This window comes from Peromyscus maniculatus, chromosome 2 (assembly GCF_049852395.1).
Source record: "Peromyscus maniculatus bairdii isolate BWxNUB_F1_BW_parent chromosome 2, HU_Pman_BW_mat_3.1, whole genome shotgun sequence".
In the NCBI taxonomy this organism is placed as follows: Eukaryota; Metazoa; Chordata; class Mammalia; order Rodentia; family Cricetidae; genus Peromyscus; species Peromyscus maniculatus.
In genome coordinates, this window is record NC_134853.1 from 172,393,509 (window position 1) to 172,413,898 (window position 20,390).

A 20,390-nucleotide genomic window follows, 5' to 3' on the forward strand; every position below is an offset into this window, starting at 1 on the left:
CTGTGTTCAGGCTCCTGGGTGGATTGTTACCCCACACCTGCTCTTGAGACAGGCAGTCACCTCTCCCATTTCTTTTTCTCTGTCATTTCCTGTTTGAGTAGCAGAAGCCAAACACGTCCTGCACAGGGCCCAGCATGTTCTGGAAAGTGGGTCCTGCCATGGGGGAGATGGGGTACATGCAGACATGTCCCCGCCTGTCACCAGCCCTCCTGAGCCAGCCCTGGCAAGGCAGGAGCTCACAGACCATCTGTTCGGGGCCTATTTCTGCCTTGGCCCGGTGTGCTTGCTGTGCCTGGTCAGAGGAGTAGGTCTGAGTCACTGCAACCACCTGGCTCCTGGCTGAGGGTCCTGTACTGTGCTAACCCTCAGGAATGGTGACAAGTATGAAGGCGACTGGGTTCGAGACCAGCGTCAGGGACATGGGGTGCTGTGCTGTGCCGATGGCTCCACATATGAGGTACTGCACTTACTGCCATGGGGGAGGTGGGAGGCCATGGAAGGACTGCGAGCCTTGGTAGTGTTTGCCCATACCTCATCTGGCAATGCCTTGGAGGTGATGGACTCACAGTCAACTCATCCTCACATCCCCACACCCACCCTGGAGGCTGACTTTCCTTCTGCTTACTAAGTCCTCCTGTGGAATGAACTCTGTGCTGTAAGTCAGGCTGACAAGGAAAACTGAGGTCAGCCCACATGCTTGCTCTTGTCCACATGGGAGGTAGGAGATACTGTGAGTTTTGTGGGCAGAAGACAAGACTATACCAGCGCTATTACTGAGAAATGTGAAGTTTTTGGCCAGGAAAACTGGCATGCTACCAGGAGGGGCACAAGAAGAAACATGGATTACAGTGCAGGGAGGTCCAGAGACAGCGCTGGGCTGGTTCTACCATCCCTGAGCTGACTGCACGCTAATGCCTAGCAGGAAGCAGGAGCTTAAGGGCCCTGAATCAGGCTTCTTGGCTACTCCAGTTGTCCCAGGTGAGGCCCTGGCAGGATGCAAGGCTGAAAGCCCACGTGCTGCCCCCTGCTGTGATGGTGGCACAAGTCCTGCTGGGGTTTCCAACAGGAAGGACAGACGGACAGACGAGTTTAGGCGCCAGACTCATCAGAACTGCCTCAGCTGCGTGACTTCTTGTTGCATCATAGTAACCAGGATGGTGTGATTCATATTTTTTTCCAGATTTCTCAAATGGCAGTTAGGGTAACAACTGAAAGGAACAGGCCCCTGAAAGTAGGAAGAGCCCAGCCCAGTTCACGCAGAACTGGGAAAAGTAGCCACAGGTCTACTGGGGGACCTCTGTAGGAGATTGCCCAGATGCAGGACACTCAGAGTGGTCCCTGCTGACTCCTATAGGCCTTTGGCCCTAGGGAACAAAAACCGACCACCACAGAGCCTGCAGCTCCCTCTGCTGACTCCTGGCATTGTGCCCACTAGCCAGGGAGAAATGTTCAGGGCCTGGCTCCCTGATGGAAATGGAGTGGTGCAGGGCAACTCCTACAGAGCTGTGGGGCCACAGAAAACCCAGCGTGGATGCCCGTACCTGTTTATAGAACAGCAGAGTTCTGCTTGGGTGGATCTCAGCCCATGCCTTAGTAGTGATATTGCTGTGATAAAACACCGTGAGCAAAAGCAGCTTGGGAAGGGAAGGGTTTGTTTCCTAGACTTCCTGGCTATGGTCCATCACTGAAGGAAGTCAGAGCAGGAACCTGGAGGCAGGAACTGAAGCAATGGCCATAAAGGAACGCTACTGACTGGCTTGCTCCCCAAGAGCTTGCTCAGCTTTCTTATAGTACCCAGGACCAGCAGCCCAGGGGTGGTACTGCTCGCAGTGAGCTGGACCCTCCCATATCAATCATTAACCAAGAAAGTATCCTACAGACCTGTCTTCAGGTTAATCCTATGGAGGCATTTTCTCAATTAAGATTCCTTCTTAGTTGATTCTATCTTGTGTCAAGTTGACATAAAAACTAGCCAGCCGGACTGGTCTGGTCAGGGCTGTTGGAGTCTGTGTGGACACTGCTGCCACCCTGCTGGCCTTGAAGCTGCCTCTGATCTGTCCCTGAGACAGTGCATGTCGTTGTATATGCTATTGTGACCAGTCACCAGTCTGCCCTTCCCCACTTAAGGAGTCATCCTCAAAGGACCTGTCTTACAGTATGTCCAAAGCAGGATCAAATCAGGTGTGCAATGGGAGAGTACAAGATAATGAGGACACAAAGTCACTTCTTTTGTGCTTGTCCTGCACCCCAACAGAGTCCACCATGACCATGGCCACATTTATACGGTGTCTTGTTTCTAGTGAGCAAGGCCAGGGCTATCAGATCATTTCCTACCTGCTGGACACTGTTCCAGACCCTCTACTGTGGATTCACATAAACTGTCCCCACATCTGTGTGAAGGGACTGTTTGACACATTTTATAAACAGGGAAAATGGGACCTAGACTTGGTTTCCCAATCAGTATGCCTGGCCCTTCCTTCTCTGGGATTTGAGAAAGGCCTTACTCCACTAGGTCCCTCCAGAACCCATCCCACTGCTCAGAGACAATGGATGAGCTGTCACCGACAGCGCAGAAAGATTCCTTCACACCATCACCTGGGCAGGAGTGAGGGGAGGCTTCGAGCTCCCTCAGTCCTGTTCCCAGAGACATTTCTATCCCATAAGTACTCAGACCTCCAGTAGGGCTTCCCTGCTAGCCACTGACTATCAGTGGCTAGGATCTGTGGGGTCCTGCCCAGGCCTTCCCCTTCTGAACCCTGAAATCAGGCCAGGCGGTGGTGGCACGCACCTTTAATCTCAGCACTCGGGAGGCAGAGCCAGGTGGATCTCTGAGTTCGAGGCCAGCCTGGTCTACAGAGTGAGTTCCAGGACAGGCACCAAAACTACACAGAGAAACCCTGTCTCGAAAAAACTAAAAATAAGGAAAAAAAATATTAGAGGTATCTGAACCCTGAAATCTGTGGCACAGCCAAGAAGAGACAGAACCCTGGATGCCTCACTTTCACCGCCAACAGCCTGTAGTATGTCCACCAGGGGGCAGCCCAGATCTGCTCACCGGCAGCAGGCCCAGCCTTGGGTCCTTGTTCCAAGTTTAGATGGAAATGCCCTGGGCCCTAAGGCAAGCAGCAGAGAGGCCTAAATGCCTGAACAGTGAGCACAAGCCTTGAGACTGCCACACAGGGTAAAACTGTTCAAATTACTGTTGTTTTTCCTGGGCCCAGACTTGAACTCCACAAAACTCTTCATAAAGGCTTCCTCCCTCAGCTTAATCCTGACCCCTCCCCCCACCCCCACACCCTGTGGCTGGTCAACAGGAGACCTGAGCAGTGTCCAGGGAAAGGGTCATAGAGGCCTCTGGCTTGGACACACAGGCTGCACCAAAAGCAACAGCATGGGCCAAAGCAGCCACAATCAAGTCCTCAGAGTGACCAGAGGATCTGCATCTGGTCGTGGAAGCCCTAAATTCCATATCCCCCACCCCAGCCACTCTTTTTTATAGTGGCCTTGGTAAGGCTAAAGAAAAGTACCTTCTTCAAGGATCTTGTGGACACTGAACAGAAAAGGGTACCCAAGGCCAAGAGGAAAGGTTAACACTATCCAATGCCATCTGGAAAGCAGAGTTCAGATACCATGGACAACGAACTGCCAGCCCAAGCCTGCCTGTCTGAGACAACTTCACTGACCTGGCTTGTGAGACAGCAAGAGGGCTCACATGCTGCCCAAGTGAGAAAAGGTAATTACCCAGTCTGTCACTTAGCCTCCTTAGCCAAGAGAGGCAGAGGGTTTCATGAGGCTCTCAAGCTCGGCTGATGACCATCTCTGCGCTGGGCTCGCCCACACAAGGGGCCACCACCTGCATGGAGTGGAGGGCAGACATCAACCAAGAAAGGCCGTGAAGTGGGAGGGATCGTGAGACTTGCTTCCCACAGGCACCACTGTTCTTTATGTTGTCATCAGTCAAACAGGTAGGGTTCTCTTAAACACACAAACAGGAAGTGTACCATTCTTGTCCGCTTGTGAGTGTTCAGTTCACAAATTCATCTATATAATCAGACTCTGCTCCATTAAACCCAAACTCCCTGTCCCCTGGAGCCCTTGGCCCCCACCTTTCTTCTGTCTCAGTCTGGCTCCTCAGGGGACCTCTTGAGTGGATTATCCTTTAGTGACTGGCATTTCTCACCAAGTGTCATAGCCTCAGGTCCATTCTCACTGAAGCATGTGCAGGAGCCTCCTTTTGAAGGCTGAGTGGCCCATGTGCATACATGTTCCATTTCCCTTGCTCATTCATTCCGGTGGACACTTGGGCTGCCTCCCTCTCTGGGCCACTAGAAACAGTGCTCTGAGCATTTGTGTGCAGGCCTGTGAGTATGGAGACCCAGCAGTGGAATAGTTGCATTATGTGGCAATTTACATTTTTAATTTTTTATGGAGCTGCCAAATTTTTTCACGGTGGTTGTACTACTTGAAGTTCCCAACAGGGGAACTAATAGAGGTTTCCATTTCTGCATTTCCTAGTGTCCATCAGGGTCCCCTCAGCCACCTATAATATTAGCCAGTATTTCCATCTTGTAGGAAAGAAATCCAGACCCTGAGCAGATGTTCTAGGAGAAATCGACTGTTTCTAAAGGCAAGCTTGGGTCTAGAGACTGTCAGACAGCTGGCATAGCAGTCATGGTATGTGATTCCATCCATGTCTTTGGTGGGAGCCTCTCCCATAGCATGAACATGTCTGTCACCTAAAGCTCTGGCTTCCTGAAAATCAACAGTTCCCATATCAGTTTTCCCAGGGGGCAACCTGCTGTCTGGCACACCTGTGCACACATGAAGCAGGTGGCCAGCCTTGTGGGTGTCTTCAGCTGTTGCAGTTCCCAGCTCCCCTCTCCTGGCGTGTCTGCAGAGTCCCAGAGGCCTGCATGTCACCAGGCAGATGAAGACAAGGCCCTGTGGCTACCTCCCATATCACTTGCCTGCCTTCCTTTGGCCAAGAAGGTGCAGGCCAGGACGGAAAGACCATTCAGTCAGGCATGTCTCCACCACAGAAGATCCTGAGAATGTGGAACAGTGGAGCACTCATGTCCAGTGGTAGCTCTTCAGGAGTTAGCTGCTGCCCACAATGGCCTCGTCCTGGAACCATCACAGCAACAGTTAGTGCTGTACCAGTGCCAGCGTGTCCCTGTCCCTACAAAGTGTTACCATCCCACGTGCTGAAATCCTAGGAAGACAGTCCAGACCAGTCAAATCCAACATCCTGCAGGCCTACTGTTACTGGAATGCAAGTGAAGCCACCTGCCATCCCTGCAAGCTAGAAACCAAGCTCCATAACAGTCACAACCCCAGGAGGAGAGCCTAGCCAACCCTTCACAGGTGACATCACCCAAGGGAACCCGAAGTCCCAAGGCCTAGCAACAGTCAGTGCTAATTGCCCCCTCCATGCCATAATATCATGGAGACCAACTCAAAAAATGTCTGGAGCTTGTTGTTCACCCCAGGAAGGACCAAGATGTGCAAGAGCAAAGAGGTAAACTTTTGCCCAGGATGGACTTGCACCCAAGTCCACATCTATGTAGGGTGTGGCCACTATAGAGCCACTTCTAATAAAAGTATAGGAAAAAAACAGCATGGGTTAACTGGAAAATGTTTCCCACAATGAGAGGGGCCAAGGGTTTGTTTCCTGCAGTTTATTAAACTTAGTGTGCTCACTGTCATAAATGTGGTCTGCAGCTGTGGCAGAAAGGGGCAGGAATAAGATTGAGCGCCACTCTTTGGGGTCACTGTACAGTCACAGCAGACTGCTATACTCTTATCCTGGGTATCCTTTTCCTGATACTGGCTCCTTTTGCTCTGTTTGCTTGGTTTGGGGTGCAAATCTGAGCCCTCAATGACTTTTGTGGCTGACTGTGTCATCATCACCCTCTTCTGTCCCATCGTATGTGTCTGTCCTTCCCTGCTTGTCAGGCAGCAGCCGGGCAGAGAGGAGAGCAGGGTCTCTAATGCCCTGGAGCTTTGTGGTGGGAGTGTGGTGCCCTGCTCCGCCTCCCAGTGCTGAGACTCGCAGACTGATTCCACACTAAGTATGCCCAGGTAAGAGCTGGCAGTTCCAGGGCTCTTGGCTCTCAAGTCCAGACCAGTACCTGTCCAGCTGCCTCCTTGGGCTGCTTTACAGGGACACCATAAAAGGGTGCTGTTATCTACAGGAGCCTGCCCGACACTCTAGGAGTTTTAATAACATGTATCTATTCATGATCTGGATGCAAATGTCCAATATAAAATTTATACTATTCAGACAAGTCCATAGGTTAGTGTCTTTAGTCTCTTGCACAGATCTGTAGCATCCAAGTGCTGCTGACCTGAAGCCGGGAACACCAAGCTCCAGCTCTTACCATAGGCTCTGATTCTAGCATGCAACCCACTGGCCACCCACCTCAGGAACTCTGGCAAATGTTATGGATGGTGAGCACTAAGCTGGAGATGCCAGGGAGCAGCTAGATGAAAGGCTTCTGTGGCAGACTAGTGCCACCCACAGCTCTTTACCCACCACTGCCCAGGTTATTGGCCTTGCCGGCAGGCACCTCCACATCACTGTATTTATCACTGCCGGTGCCTCGGCACTCCTTTCTGGCCACATCCCTCCATGGCAACCACCCTATGAACAGGCACCTGGCCACATGCCCTGACCTGCCTTTTTTCTGAAAGCCCACACTGGTACTTTCCAGAAAGCCCAAGTGGGCAGTGAGCAAAGAGAAGAAAAACAGCTGTTCTATAGCTCAGAGCCTAGGACACATTGGAGAGTCTATCAGCCAGAGCCAAGGTGGCCCCTCCTGTAGTATCCACTCAGAACGTTTATCACCAGCCATCTGTGTGTTATTGTCACCCTTGAGAGAATTGGAACAGGAAGGAAAAAGATTGGATACAGTAAGGACAGCAGTCACAGGAGGGGGTGGGAAAGCCGCTAGAGAGAAGCCAGGAAACTAAAGACTGGCCCGCTTGATGGGACACCTGAATTCTCATGGTAGAGAAAGCAGGACCAAGGGAAGGTCCTGTGCCATGGGTCACCTCCCAGGCTTCCAAGCAGGGCTCCCAAGGCTCAATGTATTCAGTGCAGCCTGTGATCTCTGGAGCCAACCTGATGTCTGCCCTCCTAACCCTGCTGCATCCACATCTGCAGTGACAAGAAAGGATTGTCACAGTCAGTGCAGGTGGCAACCTGCCCAAAGCAAAGTGGACACTCTTCATAGCATAAGACTGTGGGATCAAGTGAAATGGTGGGGTGAATGATGTCTGCTGGGCTGGGACCCTGTCAACTGAGCCCCCACCACCAGCCGCTCCAGGAATGCACTGCTCTGTATTGGGATTATGGTGCTTCCTGTGCTGTTTCCGAGTTGGGGATTTCAGGACTGGAGGAATGGAGCCACCCAGGCACCTTGGAGCCTAGCTTAGGGATAACTTGGCAACTCTCAGGATGAAGACCCACCCACATCCCAGAGGGTGAGCAGCCAGGCCCTGCTCACATCTTCCACAGCTAGCTGCTGACCTCTCCTGAACTGAGAGGGCCTAGAGCTGCCTGTTGTTTGTGAATGAGGCCTAGAGGCATGAGATTTTCAGGGCCAGCAGCTCCCCATCTTGTAGCCATGCTCTCAACGGTCCACACAAAAGCTTTCTCTCAGGTTCTCAGGACTCTGACCCTACTAGGGCTTCACCTTCTCACCACAGCCTCTCAGTACCTCTAGGCCTGAGTGAACACTACCACCCACTTTCCTATTCTGTCTGCATTCTCAGACACTGGCCAGTGTTCCCCTCCCATCAGTGACAATGTGGCCCAGTGACTCGGGAGCCCAGGCTGCATGCAGAGGGGGTCCAGGACACAGTAGGGCAGCTGGTGCCCAACTAACTTCAGCAGAAGAATGACTTAAACCAAGCCTGTTTTTGGTTGATTTTCCCCAATACAAGTAATTCATAATCAAATAAAACACCATTCTGATTTAAAATTTTTCTATAGAAGTAATCCTCCTGCTGTTTCACACAATTGCTTGGGAATCCAGGTGTACTATAGAGGAGGCAAAATGGGGCTTGGAGAGTGGTGCCCCACCCCCACTCCAAGGTGTGTGGGTGCTCAAGTAGTGTGTTTTAATTGCCTTTTCATTTAAAAGCTCTGGGCATCAGAAAAACCCACCTTGGTCCTGGCCCCATTGTAGTCACAGGTTCAGGTCTCCTCATGATCAACTAAGTGCCACATCTTTGTATTAGGAGGCCTTTGTGCTAAAAGAGTGCCTGTTCAGTGGTGTTTGTTTGCGTGGTGTGTGCTGTGCCTTTGTTCACCTCTTTCCTGGCATCATTAAAATTCAAGGGGAGAACACTTAGCAAAGCAAATTGGATCCCTCCTAACAGAATGCAGTGCCTCACCACCAAAGGAAAGGCTGCATTAACCTCACAGCCTTGGACGTTCCTATAATAAAGGGACCTAGGACTCCTTGGAGCCACCCTCTAAGGCCACCTTGTTCTTTGTGCAGGGACAGTGGCACAGTGATGTCTTCAGTGGGCTTGGCAGATTGGCCCACTGCTCAGGTGTCACTTACTGTGGGATGTTTATCAATGGTCACCCAGCAGGTAAGTGTTCCCAGACTTCCCATGTCCTTGTGAGGTGTGCTGGGGATTGTGTTTGAGCCTGGCCTCGTTGTATCTCTGGTGACCCTGGGCAGCCCCATGGGAGGTGTCGGACCAAGCTGGGATGGAGTGGAACATAAAATCCAACCCTTTTCAGGAAAAGCACATTCTAGTTGATTTCAAAGGGGCTTGTGCCTATGCAGAGCCAAGCAGGGCTTCCCACCTATGGGCTCTCACAGCTGCAGCCCCACCACAGGCTCCCCAGCCATAGTGATACCTCCTATACATGGGGCCTCTCAGCCACAGAATTTGGGAGTTACCTGGTCAAACTATGCTGACTTGACACCCCTACCCCTGCCGCCTCTATCAGGCTCTCTTGAGATCTCTACACTATGACATGACTGCAGAGCGACCCATGTCTACCTTGGGTTGGTACCTTCCTGGCCATCCTTTGCTCCCATGTTGTTCCTAGTGGCCTATCCTGAGACTTAGGAAAGAGATGCCGTCTCAGGGGTAGGCCTAGCTAAAAACATGAGTCCCTTGATCTAAACTTTCGGCCAACCTGCCTATGCCTAACAGATACTGGGGGCCCCGGCCCCAGCAGCCTCATCTTGGTAGACCTATAACAGGGTGAGAAAGAACTGGAGCCCTTGGTTGAGGCTGTCACAAACACTAAAGCTGTGTTCTACCCTCAGCACAGGCTAAGAAAATTGTGGTTCTGGGCCCAGAGGTATTGGAAGTGTCCCAAGGCTCTCCCTTCACATTGAAGGTCCAGCTACAGCAAGATGACGGGGACATTGCTAAGAGTAAGTGTCTTCAGGGTGGCCATCCTGCTCTTCCAGAAGACGTGGGCTCTACAGGCTCTTAAGTGGAGCAGACCTGGGTAAGGTGGTGGGGTTGCTCCTGAGATAATATTACAGAAGTCCCTGCAGCCTGGTTTCAGCAGAAGGTTCGGGAGGCCTGTAAGACAGCCAGGAAGAGGTAGTCTTGTGTGTACAAGTGTATGTGTGCCTTGAGAGGCATGTGCATTTGCACACATGAACATGTGTTTTGGCACATGCAGACCCTCACTCACTGACTAGTGTGCATTGTATAGAGCATAGAAGATAAAAAATATATGGTCAGCTTGGCTCAGCAGGTCAGCATGGACCGTAACTCAGCTAGGCTAAAGGCAGCCTCTCATTTCCTCTCTGGGGTAATCAGATTTCTTTTTTAGGTAACTGAACCTAAAAGTGGCCCAAGACAAGGTATGGCCCACTGACTTCCTAAAGCCCTGTCTACCATGTTAATTCCCAATATTTATTAATTCACCTAAGTTGAGGGCTTCAGTGAAAAAGTCATTTTGTGTGTGTGTGTGTGTGTGTGTGTGTGTGTGTGTGTGTGTACTGGAGAGATGGCTCAGCAATTAAGAGTGCAGACTGCTTCTGCAAAGAACCCAAGTTCAATTCCTAGTACCCATATTTGGTGACTCAGAACCACTGAACATAGCTTGGGGCTGATAACTCAGGAGTTCTGATACCTCTGGCCTCTATGAGCACTCATGTGCACACACACAATATACACATAATTAAGAATAAAGTTTTTAATGTATATATTAATTTGGCTTAGCAACTTTATTAAGGTATCATTTACATACCATTAATTTCAGTATTAAATTATTCCATGATCTCTTTTTTAAATAATGATATGTGTATGTGTGTGTTGTGTGTCTCTGTGTGGGTATGCGCACATGCATTCGAGTACCCACAGAGGCCAGAAGAGGGTATCAGATCCCTTGAAACTGACCAGGCTGGCCTCAAACTCAATATGTAGCTGAGGCAGGCCTTGAACTGATCTTTCTGTTGCCTTCTAAGAGCTAGGATTACAGGCATGTGCTATCATGTCCAGATAGATTCCATGATCTCTTTTAAATCTACAGATACGGGCAGCCACCATCACATCACAGTGCCCTTTCAGAACAGTTCAGGCCTCTAGAAAAACCCTTTGATCCTATTTCTAGTCTTGTGCCCACTCCAGTCCCTCACTCATTTCCTGTCTCTATGGATTTGGCTCTTGAAATTTTCATGCAAGCAGAGTCATATCATATGTGGTCTTTTGCTTTGCTTCCCATTTGCATGGTGTTTGGGGATGCCTCTGCATTGCAGTGTTTATTGGCCTCATCTTCCATACTGTTCAGCAGCATCCTGTTGCCCAGACAGGCCACACCTGATTGCCTTCAGACTAATGTTAGGGACAGTGTTGTTGTGAATACTGCACAAGGTCTTGTCAGCACAGATTTTATCTGTGTACACCTGCAAGCAGCATTGCAGCATCACATGGTCAATGTATTTAAATTTTGGGTTTGGTTTTTTGTTTTTTGTTTTTCCCAAGACAGGGTTTCTCTGTGTAGCTCTAGCTGTCCTGGAACTCACTCTGTAGACCAGGCTGGCCTTGAACTTGAACTCAGAGATCTACCTGCCTCTGCCTCTGAGATTAAAGGCATGCACCACCACTGCCCAGGAGAGACTATTTTCTTATAAAAGTTTTATGTTATTTTAGTGTTCATATTTTAGGTTAGTGTTCCATTTTGAGCTAACTTTTGTGAATAAGACAAGTGTCTGATCCATCCGCTAGCCATGACTGTTGGGAAGACTATCCTTTCTCCATTGAACTAGGCTTCTGTGTGGACTCTCAGTTCTGCCTACTGACCTGTGTGACCACTTTTATCAGGTAAATCTCACTTGTGCCATACCATCCATCTTAATCTTAGCCTTCAGCATGCCTTGAAACTGGGGCATCCGCCAGCCTTGCTCTTTTTCAAAACTGTTTGGCTCTTTGGGTCCTTTACATTTCCATATAAATTTAGAATTAGCTTGTCAATTCCTCTAACAACAAAAACCTGCTGGGATTGGAATGGGGTCACAGTGAGCCATCTCTTAGCACTGAGCCTATAGTTCATAGACAGAAAACTGTGTTTAATTAATACTTTGATTTCTCTCAACAATGTGCATTTTCCATGTATAAGTCTTACAGTATTTTTAAAAACCTATTAATAAATGACTTTTCCATGAGATATTTGATTATAATTGCTTTATTAGTATGATTAATAATTACTGCTGATTTTGTTATATCTTCTGGGGGTGTTTTTTGGGGGGGTGGAAGTTGAACAGGGTCCCCTGTAGCCCAGGCTGTCCTCAAACTCCATATATAGTTGAACATGATCTTGAACTCCTTTCTCTGTGGTCTGGTACTGCAGTTACAGTTGTACACCACCACACCAGGTTATGAGATGCTGGGCGAAGAAGTTTACATTTTTATCTCCTTTTCTTTCTTCTAATTTTCAAGACAGGTATTCTCTGTGTAGCCCTGGCCATTCTGGAACTTACTCTGTAGACCAGGCCTCTGCCTCCCGAGTGCTGGGATTTAATAAAGGTGTGCACCACCACTGTCTGGCCCCAATAGTTATTAATATGGGAGATGCAGATTCACCCCCTGGTGACGGTGCCCCCCAGTTTGTCCCAGCAGTTTCCCTCATCAGAGTGGGCAGCAAGCAAGCACCTCTACCTGCTGAGCCACCTTGCCAGCCCCTGCCTCATTAGTTACAATTCTCACTAACTCTCTTCTGGTTTTCATGCCTTCCTATAGATGTCTCCATCCAGTGTCATCTTCCCAGGGCCTTACCACTTCCTGTAATGGAAGCTGACGGTTGATATCTGGAAGCACCTTGATATGCTGCCGCTCTGAGGGGTGCCTTGAGGTGTCCTCTCCAGCTGTAGGATTCTGGTTCTTCCTCCGTTACAGAACTGCTGCTCCATCGTCTCCTCTAGCATTGAGCTTCTTGCACCATGGACTTCCAGGTTCATCACATTAGGAAAATTTCAGCCATTATTTCTGCAGCAGTTTCTTTCTCGCTTGATTCTTTTTCCCATGTGTGATATTGCCAGAAATTGTCCCACGGTTTGCAGAGTCCCTCCCTCCTTCTCATTCCCCGCCCTCATGTTTGATTTTGGGGGAGAGGGCAGGGAGGGATGACTTCTCTAGCTATATTTTTAGGCTCACAAATCTTTCCTTCTGCATCAGCTAATTTGTTGTGGATCACATCCAGTGTACTTTTTATCTCACTCATTGTTTACAGAATCTCTCCATGTATTCGTAGCTGGCTTGGAACTCAGTATGTACAGTAGGTGGCCTTGACTTTGCAGCAGCTCCTCTTGCCTCTACCTCTGAGCGCTCGGATTACAGACAGGAGCCATCATGCCCGACAGCTTTGTAGTCTTTGTCTCTTGTTCTTTTCTTACCGCCTGTATCTCTACCTCACTGACGAGCATAAGAACAGTTACAGTACTTGGTTCCCCCACTCTCATTTTTGAGACAGGGTCTCAAACTCACTCTGTAATGGAGGATGGCCCTGAGATCTTACTACCTCCACTGTTCTAAGTGGTGGGATTACAGTCTGGATTGTAATAAATTTGTCCCTGGTTGTTAGTTCTAGCACCTGGGTCATTTGCAACTAATTTATTTTTTCTCCTCATTACACACTATACTTTCCTGCATTCTTTGCATACCTAGTAATCTTTGAGTGAATGCCAGGCATTATAAATTTTACTTTGTTGGATGCCAAATATTTTTGTATTCCTATAAATATTCTTGAGCTTTTGTTCTGAAGCAGAGTTAAGTTATATGGAAAAGGCTTAATCCTTTTGGCCTTGTTTTCATGATTTTCCAACAGGTCTGATAGAGAAAGCACCATCTAGTAGCAGCATGTTCCTCAGTATGGAAGCAAGGCCCTATGAGCACTTACCTAACCAGTCTCCTGTGACTTCTGAGTCTTTCCACCTAGGCTAGTAAGAACAGGCGCTCCCCAGCCTTGTGAGCCTCAGGCCCCTTAGTTGTCTTTAGTTCTTTTGTAGCCTCATGGAGTCTTGTTGCTTGTGTGCCCAAAGCTGTGTTCTGATGTCCCTGAATCCTGCATAACTCTGGAGGCTCTCCTCCCTCCCTCCCCAGATTTCTAGCTCTTTTTCTTCAGCTGAGAACATTTGCTGGGAAGCACCACGGGTCTGAGCTGGGCCTCTCCACTGCCACCTCAAGTCACAGCCCACTGAAGTCTGCCACTTTGTCTAAGTTTTTCCTTAGTTTGTAGAACTTGGCCACTTCCTAAGTCCCCTGTAAGGCTGGAGACTCACCTCAGAGCTCTGCGTCAGGTCTGGGAGCTCAAGACTGTTACTCTATACTCCATCACACCCCTGCCCATCACTCACACAGCCATCTTGCCGTACCCACAACACTCAAGGTGTTCCTCATATATTAGCCAATGCTTCTCTTCACTGGGTCCTCCAGATGTGGCCATGTGCCTGGCTTCATTACCTCTGCTTGCCCCAGAAGGGCCCAGTGGATCTGTGCTCTGTGGCTCAGAGAAGACTGTTGTCTACTCCTCAAGCCCTGTGCTCTAGAGCACCAGGCCTGTCGGCATGTCCACTCAGAAAATGCTTCCTAAGCATCCATTGTGTACCTGGCCCTGTATCAGTGACTGGGGAGGTGGGTGACTGAGGCTGAGCCTATAACCCATGGTCAAGCTAGTAGATGAACAGAACGCAACTGGCCAGCCTAGGGCAAGTCATATCGTGTTGACCCACAAGATGGTTAGGAGGAGGCCCTCCCAGAGTATAAAGTCCATTGGCCAGAACAAGATGGCCTTCAGGGAGACGAGGTCCAGAGCTGAAGGGTCAGTGTCCAGGATTCAAGGTGAGGGAACAGAGGTACAGAGTAAAAGAGGAAGCCCAGAAGTGTTAAGGCCAGCAGGAGACTTCTGCCAGGCATTCATCCAAGGAAGTCAAATCAGGGACCTTCCAAGTGACTGGCTAAAGGTGAATGTAGTCATAATCAGTTATAAATGAGGCAGCACAGATGCCCTTCACCTTAAGCCCAACTCTAGGGTGGGGCCAGATCCAACCACCCCTGGCCGGGATCTTTGATTCCTCACACGGTATAAAGGATATGTTTCTTGGTTTCTTCCTTTGGAAGGTGAGAGTGGCCGGATCCTGAAGATCTCAGCTGGAGTCAGATATGTGCAACTCCCAGAGTACTCTGAGGTCAGCTTTTTCAAGATGGATGAAGATCACATGGAGACACCCATCCAGACACCATTGTAAGGACAATACATCCTCCCTAGGAGCACTCTGAGGAGATTAGACTAGAGAGATGTCCCCATGGTTCCCTTGCCCATCATTCCCCATGTGCTATAACTGGGGCAGGCCTGGATCCAGTGCCAACCGTAGACTTTGACAGGTAGAAATAGAAGCAGGTGAGTCGACAGGGGTTGGAGGACTGGAGGGAGCCACAGGGAGCAGGAGGGGACCCACTGACTGGTTTTTCTTTGGCCTTAGTTGGCCCAGCTTAGCAAGCAACCCTCCAAGTATGACTAAATAGTGCTCCTTGACTAGTCTAAGTCCCAGGGTCAGGGACTTATATGTCCCAGGACATATACAGAGTGTGAGCTGCCTCAGTCCTACCCCCTGCCTGCCCCAGCCCCTGACCCCTACCCTTTTTTCCCCACCCGCTCTCTTGACCCACACTGTGATATTTGTTATCTCTTTCCTAGTGGGTTCCAGTGTATTTCCTATCCTTTGTCCATCCCCATGTCCTGGGGACTGGAGCCTGGGTCTAATGTGGAAAGTGCCAGAGCTGACATACTACTCTCCAAGAGAGACTCAGAGCCAGTGCTGGACTCAGGAGCCTTCCATGGCCAGGGAGATACCCCCAGCATCCTGCCAGGTGAGTGGGCCACATCAGCAGTCCAAGGGTATGCAAGGTAACAGTGCTTAGAACCTGAGTGGGAAGGTGACAAGGCACAGTGTACCTGGGAGAAACATGAAGCTCAGGAGACTGGGCCCAGGCCTGAGCTGGTGTCAGCAGAGAGCAAATATAACCTTCTTTACAGGGCCAGCCGGGAGATGGGGCTTCCTATTCTAGGTGATCATGTGGCCTACATCCTTACTATACAAGCCCAGCAGCTATGTAAGACCAATGGTCCTAGGCTGGCCAAAGCTGAGCAGTACAAATGGCTTGTGGGTCCGCGGGTCCTGTTTGGTCACAAGCTGCCTGGCTTTCCAGGCCATTTCAATGCATATGTGTCTGTTTCACATTTTTTTTTTGTTTTTGTTTTTCGAGACAGGGTTTCTCTGTGTAGCTTTGCGCCTTTCCTGGAACTCACTTGGTAGCCCAGGCTGGCCTCAAACTCACAGAGATCCGCCTGCCTCTGCCTCCCGAGTGCTGGGATTAAAGGCGTGCGCCACCAACGCCCGGCTGTTTCACATTTCACAAAGATGTGGTCCCTACTTCCAGGCCAGGCAGGTGGAACTGCATACTGGAAGAATTCAAAGCCAGATTTACTTTGAGTCTTTTGAGAATTATTCGTGCAACTGAAGTTTAATCACTGCAGTTTGTTATGCCTGGTGATATTAAGTTCTCTTACACTTTGATAAATCATAAATACTGAGCTTGCATCTTTTTTCCTTAGTTTTTGGTTTTGGTTTGGTTTGGTTTGGTTTTTTTTTTTTTTTTTTTTTTTGAGGCAGGGTCTCTCTCTACATAGCTCTGGCTGTCCTAGGACTCGCTCTGTAGACCATACTGACCTCAGACTCACAGAGATCTGCCTGCCTCTGCTTGAGTGCTGGGATTAAAGGGGTGCGCCGCCATGCCTGGCTCAGCTTGCATCTTACTGTGGCAACAGGGGCAACCTTGGCAGTGTGTGTGCACCAATACAGGCATCTCATTGGAGGTGGGTGAAGTGCCACCAGGATCATACGGCCTCGTGTGCCTTCTTGTGGCTTCCTTGATGTGGGCCTGCATCTTGATTCTTCTGGACTCTTTTTTTTTTCCCCCTGAGACAAGGTTTCTCTGTGTAGCCCTGGATATCCTGGATCTCACTCTGTAGACCAGCCTGGCCTCGAACTCACAGAGATCCACCTGCCTCTGCCTCCCGAGTGCTGGAATTAAAGGCATGTGCCACCACTGCCTGGCTGTCTTCTAACTCTTAACAGGAGTGAGAAGGTTCAGTAAGAGGGTGTCTTCCAGGCAAAAATCATGCACTTGATGTTTAGGGCCCTTTGTGGACTCTCTGACTTGGGATTGACAGCCAGGATCCCCAGCCCCCAGGACTGGGATTCTAGCTCTCTGGCTGCCAGGCACAGAATATAGGCTCTAGGTCAGTGGTTCTCAACCTTCCTAATGCTACAACTCTTTAATAATACAGTTCCTCATGCTGTAGTGAACCCCAACCAAAAATTATTTTTGTTATGACTTCTTAACTGTAATTTTGCTACTGTTATGAATGGTAATATAAATAGCTGATATGCAGTATATCTGATATGTGACTCCTGTGAAAGGGTTGTTCTACCCCCGGGGGTCACAACCCACAGGTTGAGAACCACTGTTCTAGGCGACAAGCAAGGCAAAACAGGGTATTAGAAATCTGTAGCACACCCCAGACCTGAAACCAAGGGCAGATGTGGCATGGAGATGAGAGTCCCATAGCTCTCCACAACTTGTAGATAAGCCTGGATTAGTTAGTGGTGGTTGGTTAGTTGGTTTGTTAGTTGATTTTTGAGACGGGGTCTTGCTATGTAGCTTACACAGCCATCTTCCTCCTGCCTCAGTATTTCTAGTTCTGGGATTATGAATATATGCCACCATTCCTGGCAAAGGCCAGGGTTTGACAGAACATTTCTGGCCATCACAAGTATGCCTCAGACATGTCTATCCCTCCTGCCTATTGCTTCCCTGTGGCTGCCAGTGGGAGCCAGAGTCCTACCTTGACTCACTTTGTCCTTGTAGACCACACAGCCTTAAGTGGGGTCCCTCCCTTTGCAGCTAGTACATAGTTGAGATCACCAGGTGGCTGTCTAGTCAGGTGAATACCCTGAAGTTTCCATTTAGGCATACTCCCCACTCCTGACACAAGTCCCTCAACAGAGCCCTCCTACCCCCTAATCTTTTCTTGCCTTTTGCCTGTCTCAGCCTTTCAGCCCAGAAACCTTCAAGCTGGCATTAGGAAGGGATGACACCTCCCTCCCTGGCTCCTCTTTTCTTCAGATGGTCCAGCTTCTCCATAGGCTGGAGCTCCCTATACTCTGATTCTGTCCCTTCTGCCCACCCTGGTTATACAGCCTATGGCCTCCAACATGTTTCACTCATCCTCTTGCCAGGTCTCCCCTGACTCCAGCTCATGTTCTTTATAGGCTGCCTCAGCTCTCCTGAGCCTCCTAAGGTTCATCCTGAGTCTTCTGAAGCCCTGTGTGGCCCCATGACCCACCAAGGCCCTCATGGCAGTTACCCATGGCTTGTTCTTTCTGTGGTTGTGTTATTCATACGATAGAAAAGGGACAAAAGGACTGTGGTAAGGCGGTAGTTCAAAGTCTCAGTCGCACAGATCTTTGGGGTGCTGGCCCCGACTCCCCAGAAATCCTTCCAGTAGGTGGCCAGAGGCTCCCAGAGTGTGATATGCCTGTCTTTGCCAGGGCAGTAACATTTCTGACAAGAAGATGGCTGTCCAAACAGCCATCTTGAGACAAGTAACAAAGGCAGAAGGTTCTCCAATGTGAACACAGAGGCTAGGGTGAGGACTCATATTCTTCCCTTATGGGCAAGCTGTAGTCTCCAGAGGATAACCAGACCCTGGATACCCAGGAACGGAAGCCATGCTGCTCTGGCCTGGGGCCAGGACCCCAGGAGCCAGCCTGGTCCACCTCCTGCTCTGTCTGACTCCACCTCAGTCACAGGAGCAATTTCATGCTGCATCGGCAGAATAGTTCTCATATTTCTGCATAAAAATACTCACTGAGTGCCACGCCTTCCACTTTGAGAGACTTTCGGAGCCAAGTACTGCGGTCTCAATGAAAACCAGGCCCCAGATTTCGGAGCTTGCTCTGTGCTTCTGGAAAGCGCCCGCCCTGTCTCCTACAGGCAGCTCCACGGTGTGGCTCAGAGTCTGGTCCTTGTGGTGATATTATCCCAGGACAGCCTGAGAAGAGATCACCAAGGGGGCACAGGACCCCCAGAGGTCCCCAGTACACCCAGTAGTTAACACAGGAGCCAGGCCCAGGTTCCCTCTGGGACCTGTGAGATATGTGTCACCTTGGGGTCTCAGGCACGTAGGAAACCCCAAGGAGCATGGCTCTGCTCTCAGAAGAGCCACAAGGCTTGAACCTGACACTGACCCAGGCAAATGCCCTGCCACTGAGCTGCACCCCTGGCCACTGTCCCTGTTGGGAGCTCCTCGGGCTGGCCAGCACCCGGCCCATCTGTGAGAGCTGGACTGCCATTTCCACTGTTTCTAACTGGATTGAGGTTATTCTATAAAATGAAATCAGCAACCTCCACCTCCTAGAGCTGGCAAGCCACATGCATAACCACCCCACCCACCCCCGCCATGTGCAGGAGGGCTGGGTGAGGGTGGACCCATTTAAATCCAGACTGACCCAAGGTGGCACACCAAGGGTCAGAGAATGGCTTTCTGCCTATTTCTACCTTTCCTTTCTTTTCTTTTTTAAATTTTATGTGCATTGGTATGAAAGTGTCAGATCCCCTGAAACTGGAGTTACAGACAGTTGTGCGCTGCCATGTGGGTGCTGGGAATTGAACTGAGATCCTCTGGAAGAACAGCCAGTGCTCTTACTGCTGAGCCATCCTCTCTCCAGCTCTAGTTCTACCTTTCTTAAAGCTTATTTCATAGAACGGATAAATCTTTGCTCTGTCTGCCCACCTGTCTCAGCAGGTGGGCTGAAGGGCCCAGGAGTGGCCCCTGGGTAGGCAGTTTCAGGCCCTTGGACCCCACTGGGAACTGAACTGTTCACTGAGTAAGAGACACATGAATTCCCATCCTTCTCCGGGAGCCCTTCAGCCCCCCAGTGTTCCAGGACCAAGCACTGGAACATGCTCCTTAGAACTGCTTCCAGCTGAAGTAACTCTTCTGCTGCCATTCCATGCATGAGAAACCCAGATCCCTGGCAGGGAAAGGCAGAGGCCCAAGCCAAGAGGACTAGGAACCCAGGAGAGGCGATTCTTCTTTTTACCAGCCCATGGTGGACAAAGTAGAGCACACCCTTCTCTCATTTCTTCAGTCTTACCCTTGTTTTCTGTGATCCCATTTAGGACAGATTTATTATACTAATAATTTTCAGACTACCGTCCAGTTAAACTAGTTTTCCTTCTATCAACATAGCCTCCAAAGCTGACTTTTCTTTCCTGTTACTCTCTCCTGTTAGTGTGCCTTTTATACCCAGGGACAAAGACACCTGACTCCTCTGCCCCAGTGATCCCAGCAGTACTTGAGGGGCCCCACCCAGCACCTCCAGTTTCCTATTCTGGCCTTTAGGCCTTTGCAGTATGGAAGGTCCCTTCACCATGTGCCTTTCCTCCCTAGGCATTCTGCAGAGCCCTTAAGTCACTACAGAAGTTTAACTCTGTCCTGGGCAAGAGCAAGGTCTGATTTAAAAAAAAAAAAAAAAAAAAAAAAAGACCCTCAACAAAAGAGTGATGAATCCCCTGTAGCTAGGAAGCCTGAATGTTACAGCTTAGGACAAAGCCTGTGTCAAGGACCTGGCTGGGGCTTCTCCCACATCTGGGGCTGCTCCTAGAGCCCCTCTCTGGGTGGGCAGGAAGGAGGAGGCATCTGGGGAGGCATGCCTCAACCTGTGACAAGGAACTAAAAGGCAAATCCTACATAGAAGAAATGTCAAACTGTGCCTAGAGACTCCAGCCAGAGTGGGGTACTGGCTTCCTCAAAGAAAGCAGTAATAGGTAGAAATCCAGAA

The 20,390-nt window shown here is 49.7% G+C and overlaps 1 protein-coding gene across 11 annotated transcripts in view; it reads left to right on the forward strand.

Annotated features, from left to right (window-relative positions):
* Morn1 (MORN repeat containing 1) overlaps nucleotides 1-20,390 on the forward strand; it is a 59,604-nt gene that overhangs the window by 6,895 nt on the left and 32,319 nt on the right. For 9 of the 11 annotated variants that reach the window (XM_042272273.2, XM_006992390.4, XM_042272270.2 and 6 more), the window contains 5 exons: nucleotides 370-457; nucleotides 8,508-8,604; nucleotides 9,297-9,407; nucleotides 14,602-14,725; nucleotides 15,179-15,351. In XM_042272273.2, coding sequence (XP_042128207.1) covers nucleotides 370-457; nucleotides 8,508-8,604; nucleotides 9,297-9,407; nucleotides 14,602-14,725; nucleotides 15,179-15,351 — 593 coding nt within the window. The remainder of the gene's footprint in view (nucleotides 1-369; nucleotides 458-8,507; nucleotides 8,605-9,296; nucleotides 9,408-14,601; nucleotides 14,726-15,178; nucleotides 15,352-20,390) is intronic. The other 2 variants (XM_076565811.1, XM_076565812.1) reach the window with 1 other exon arrangement.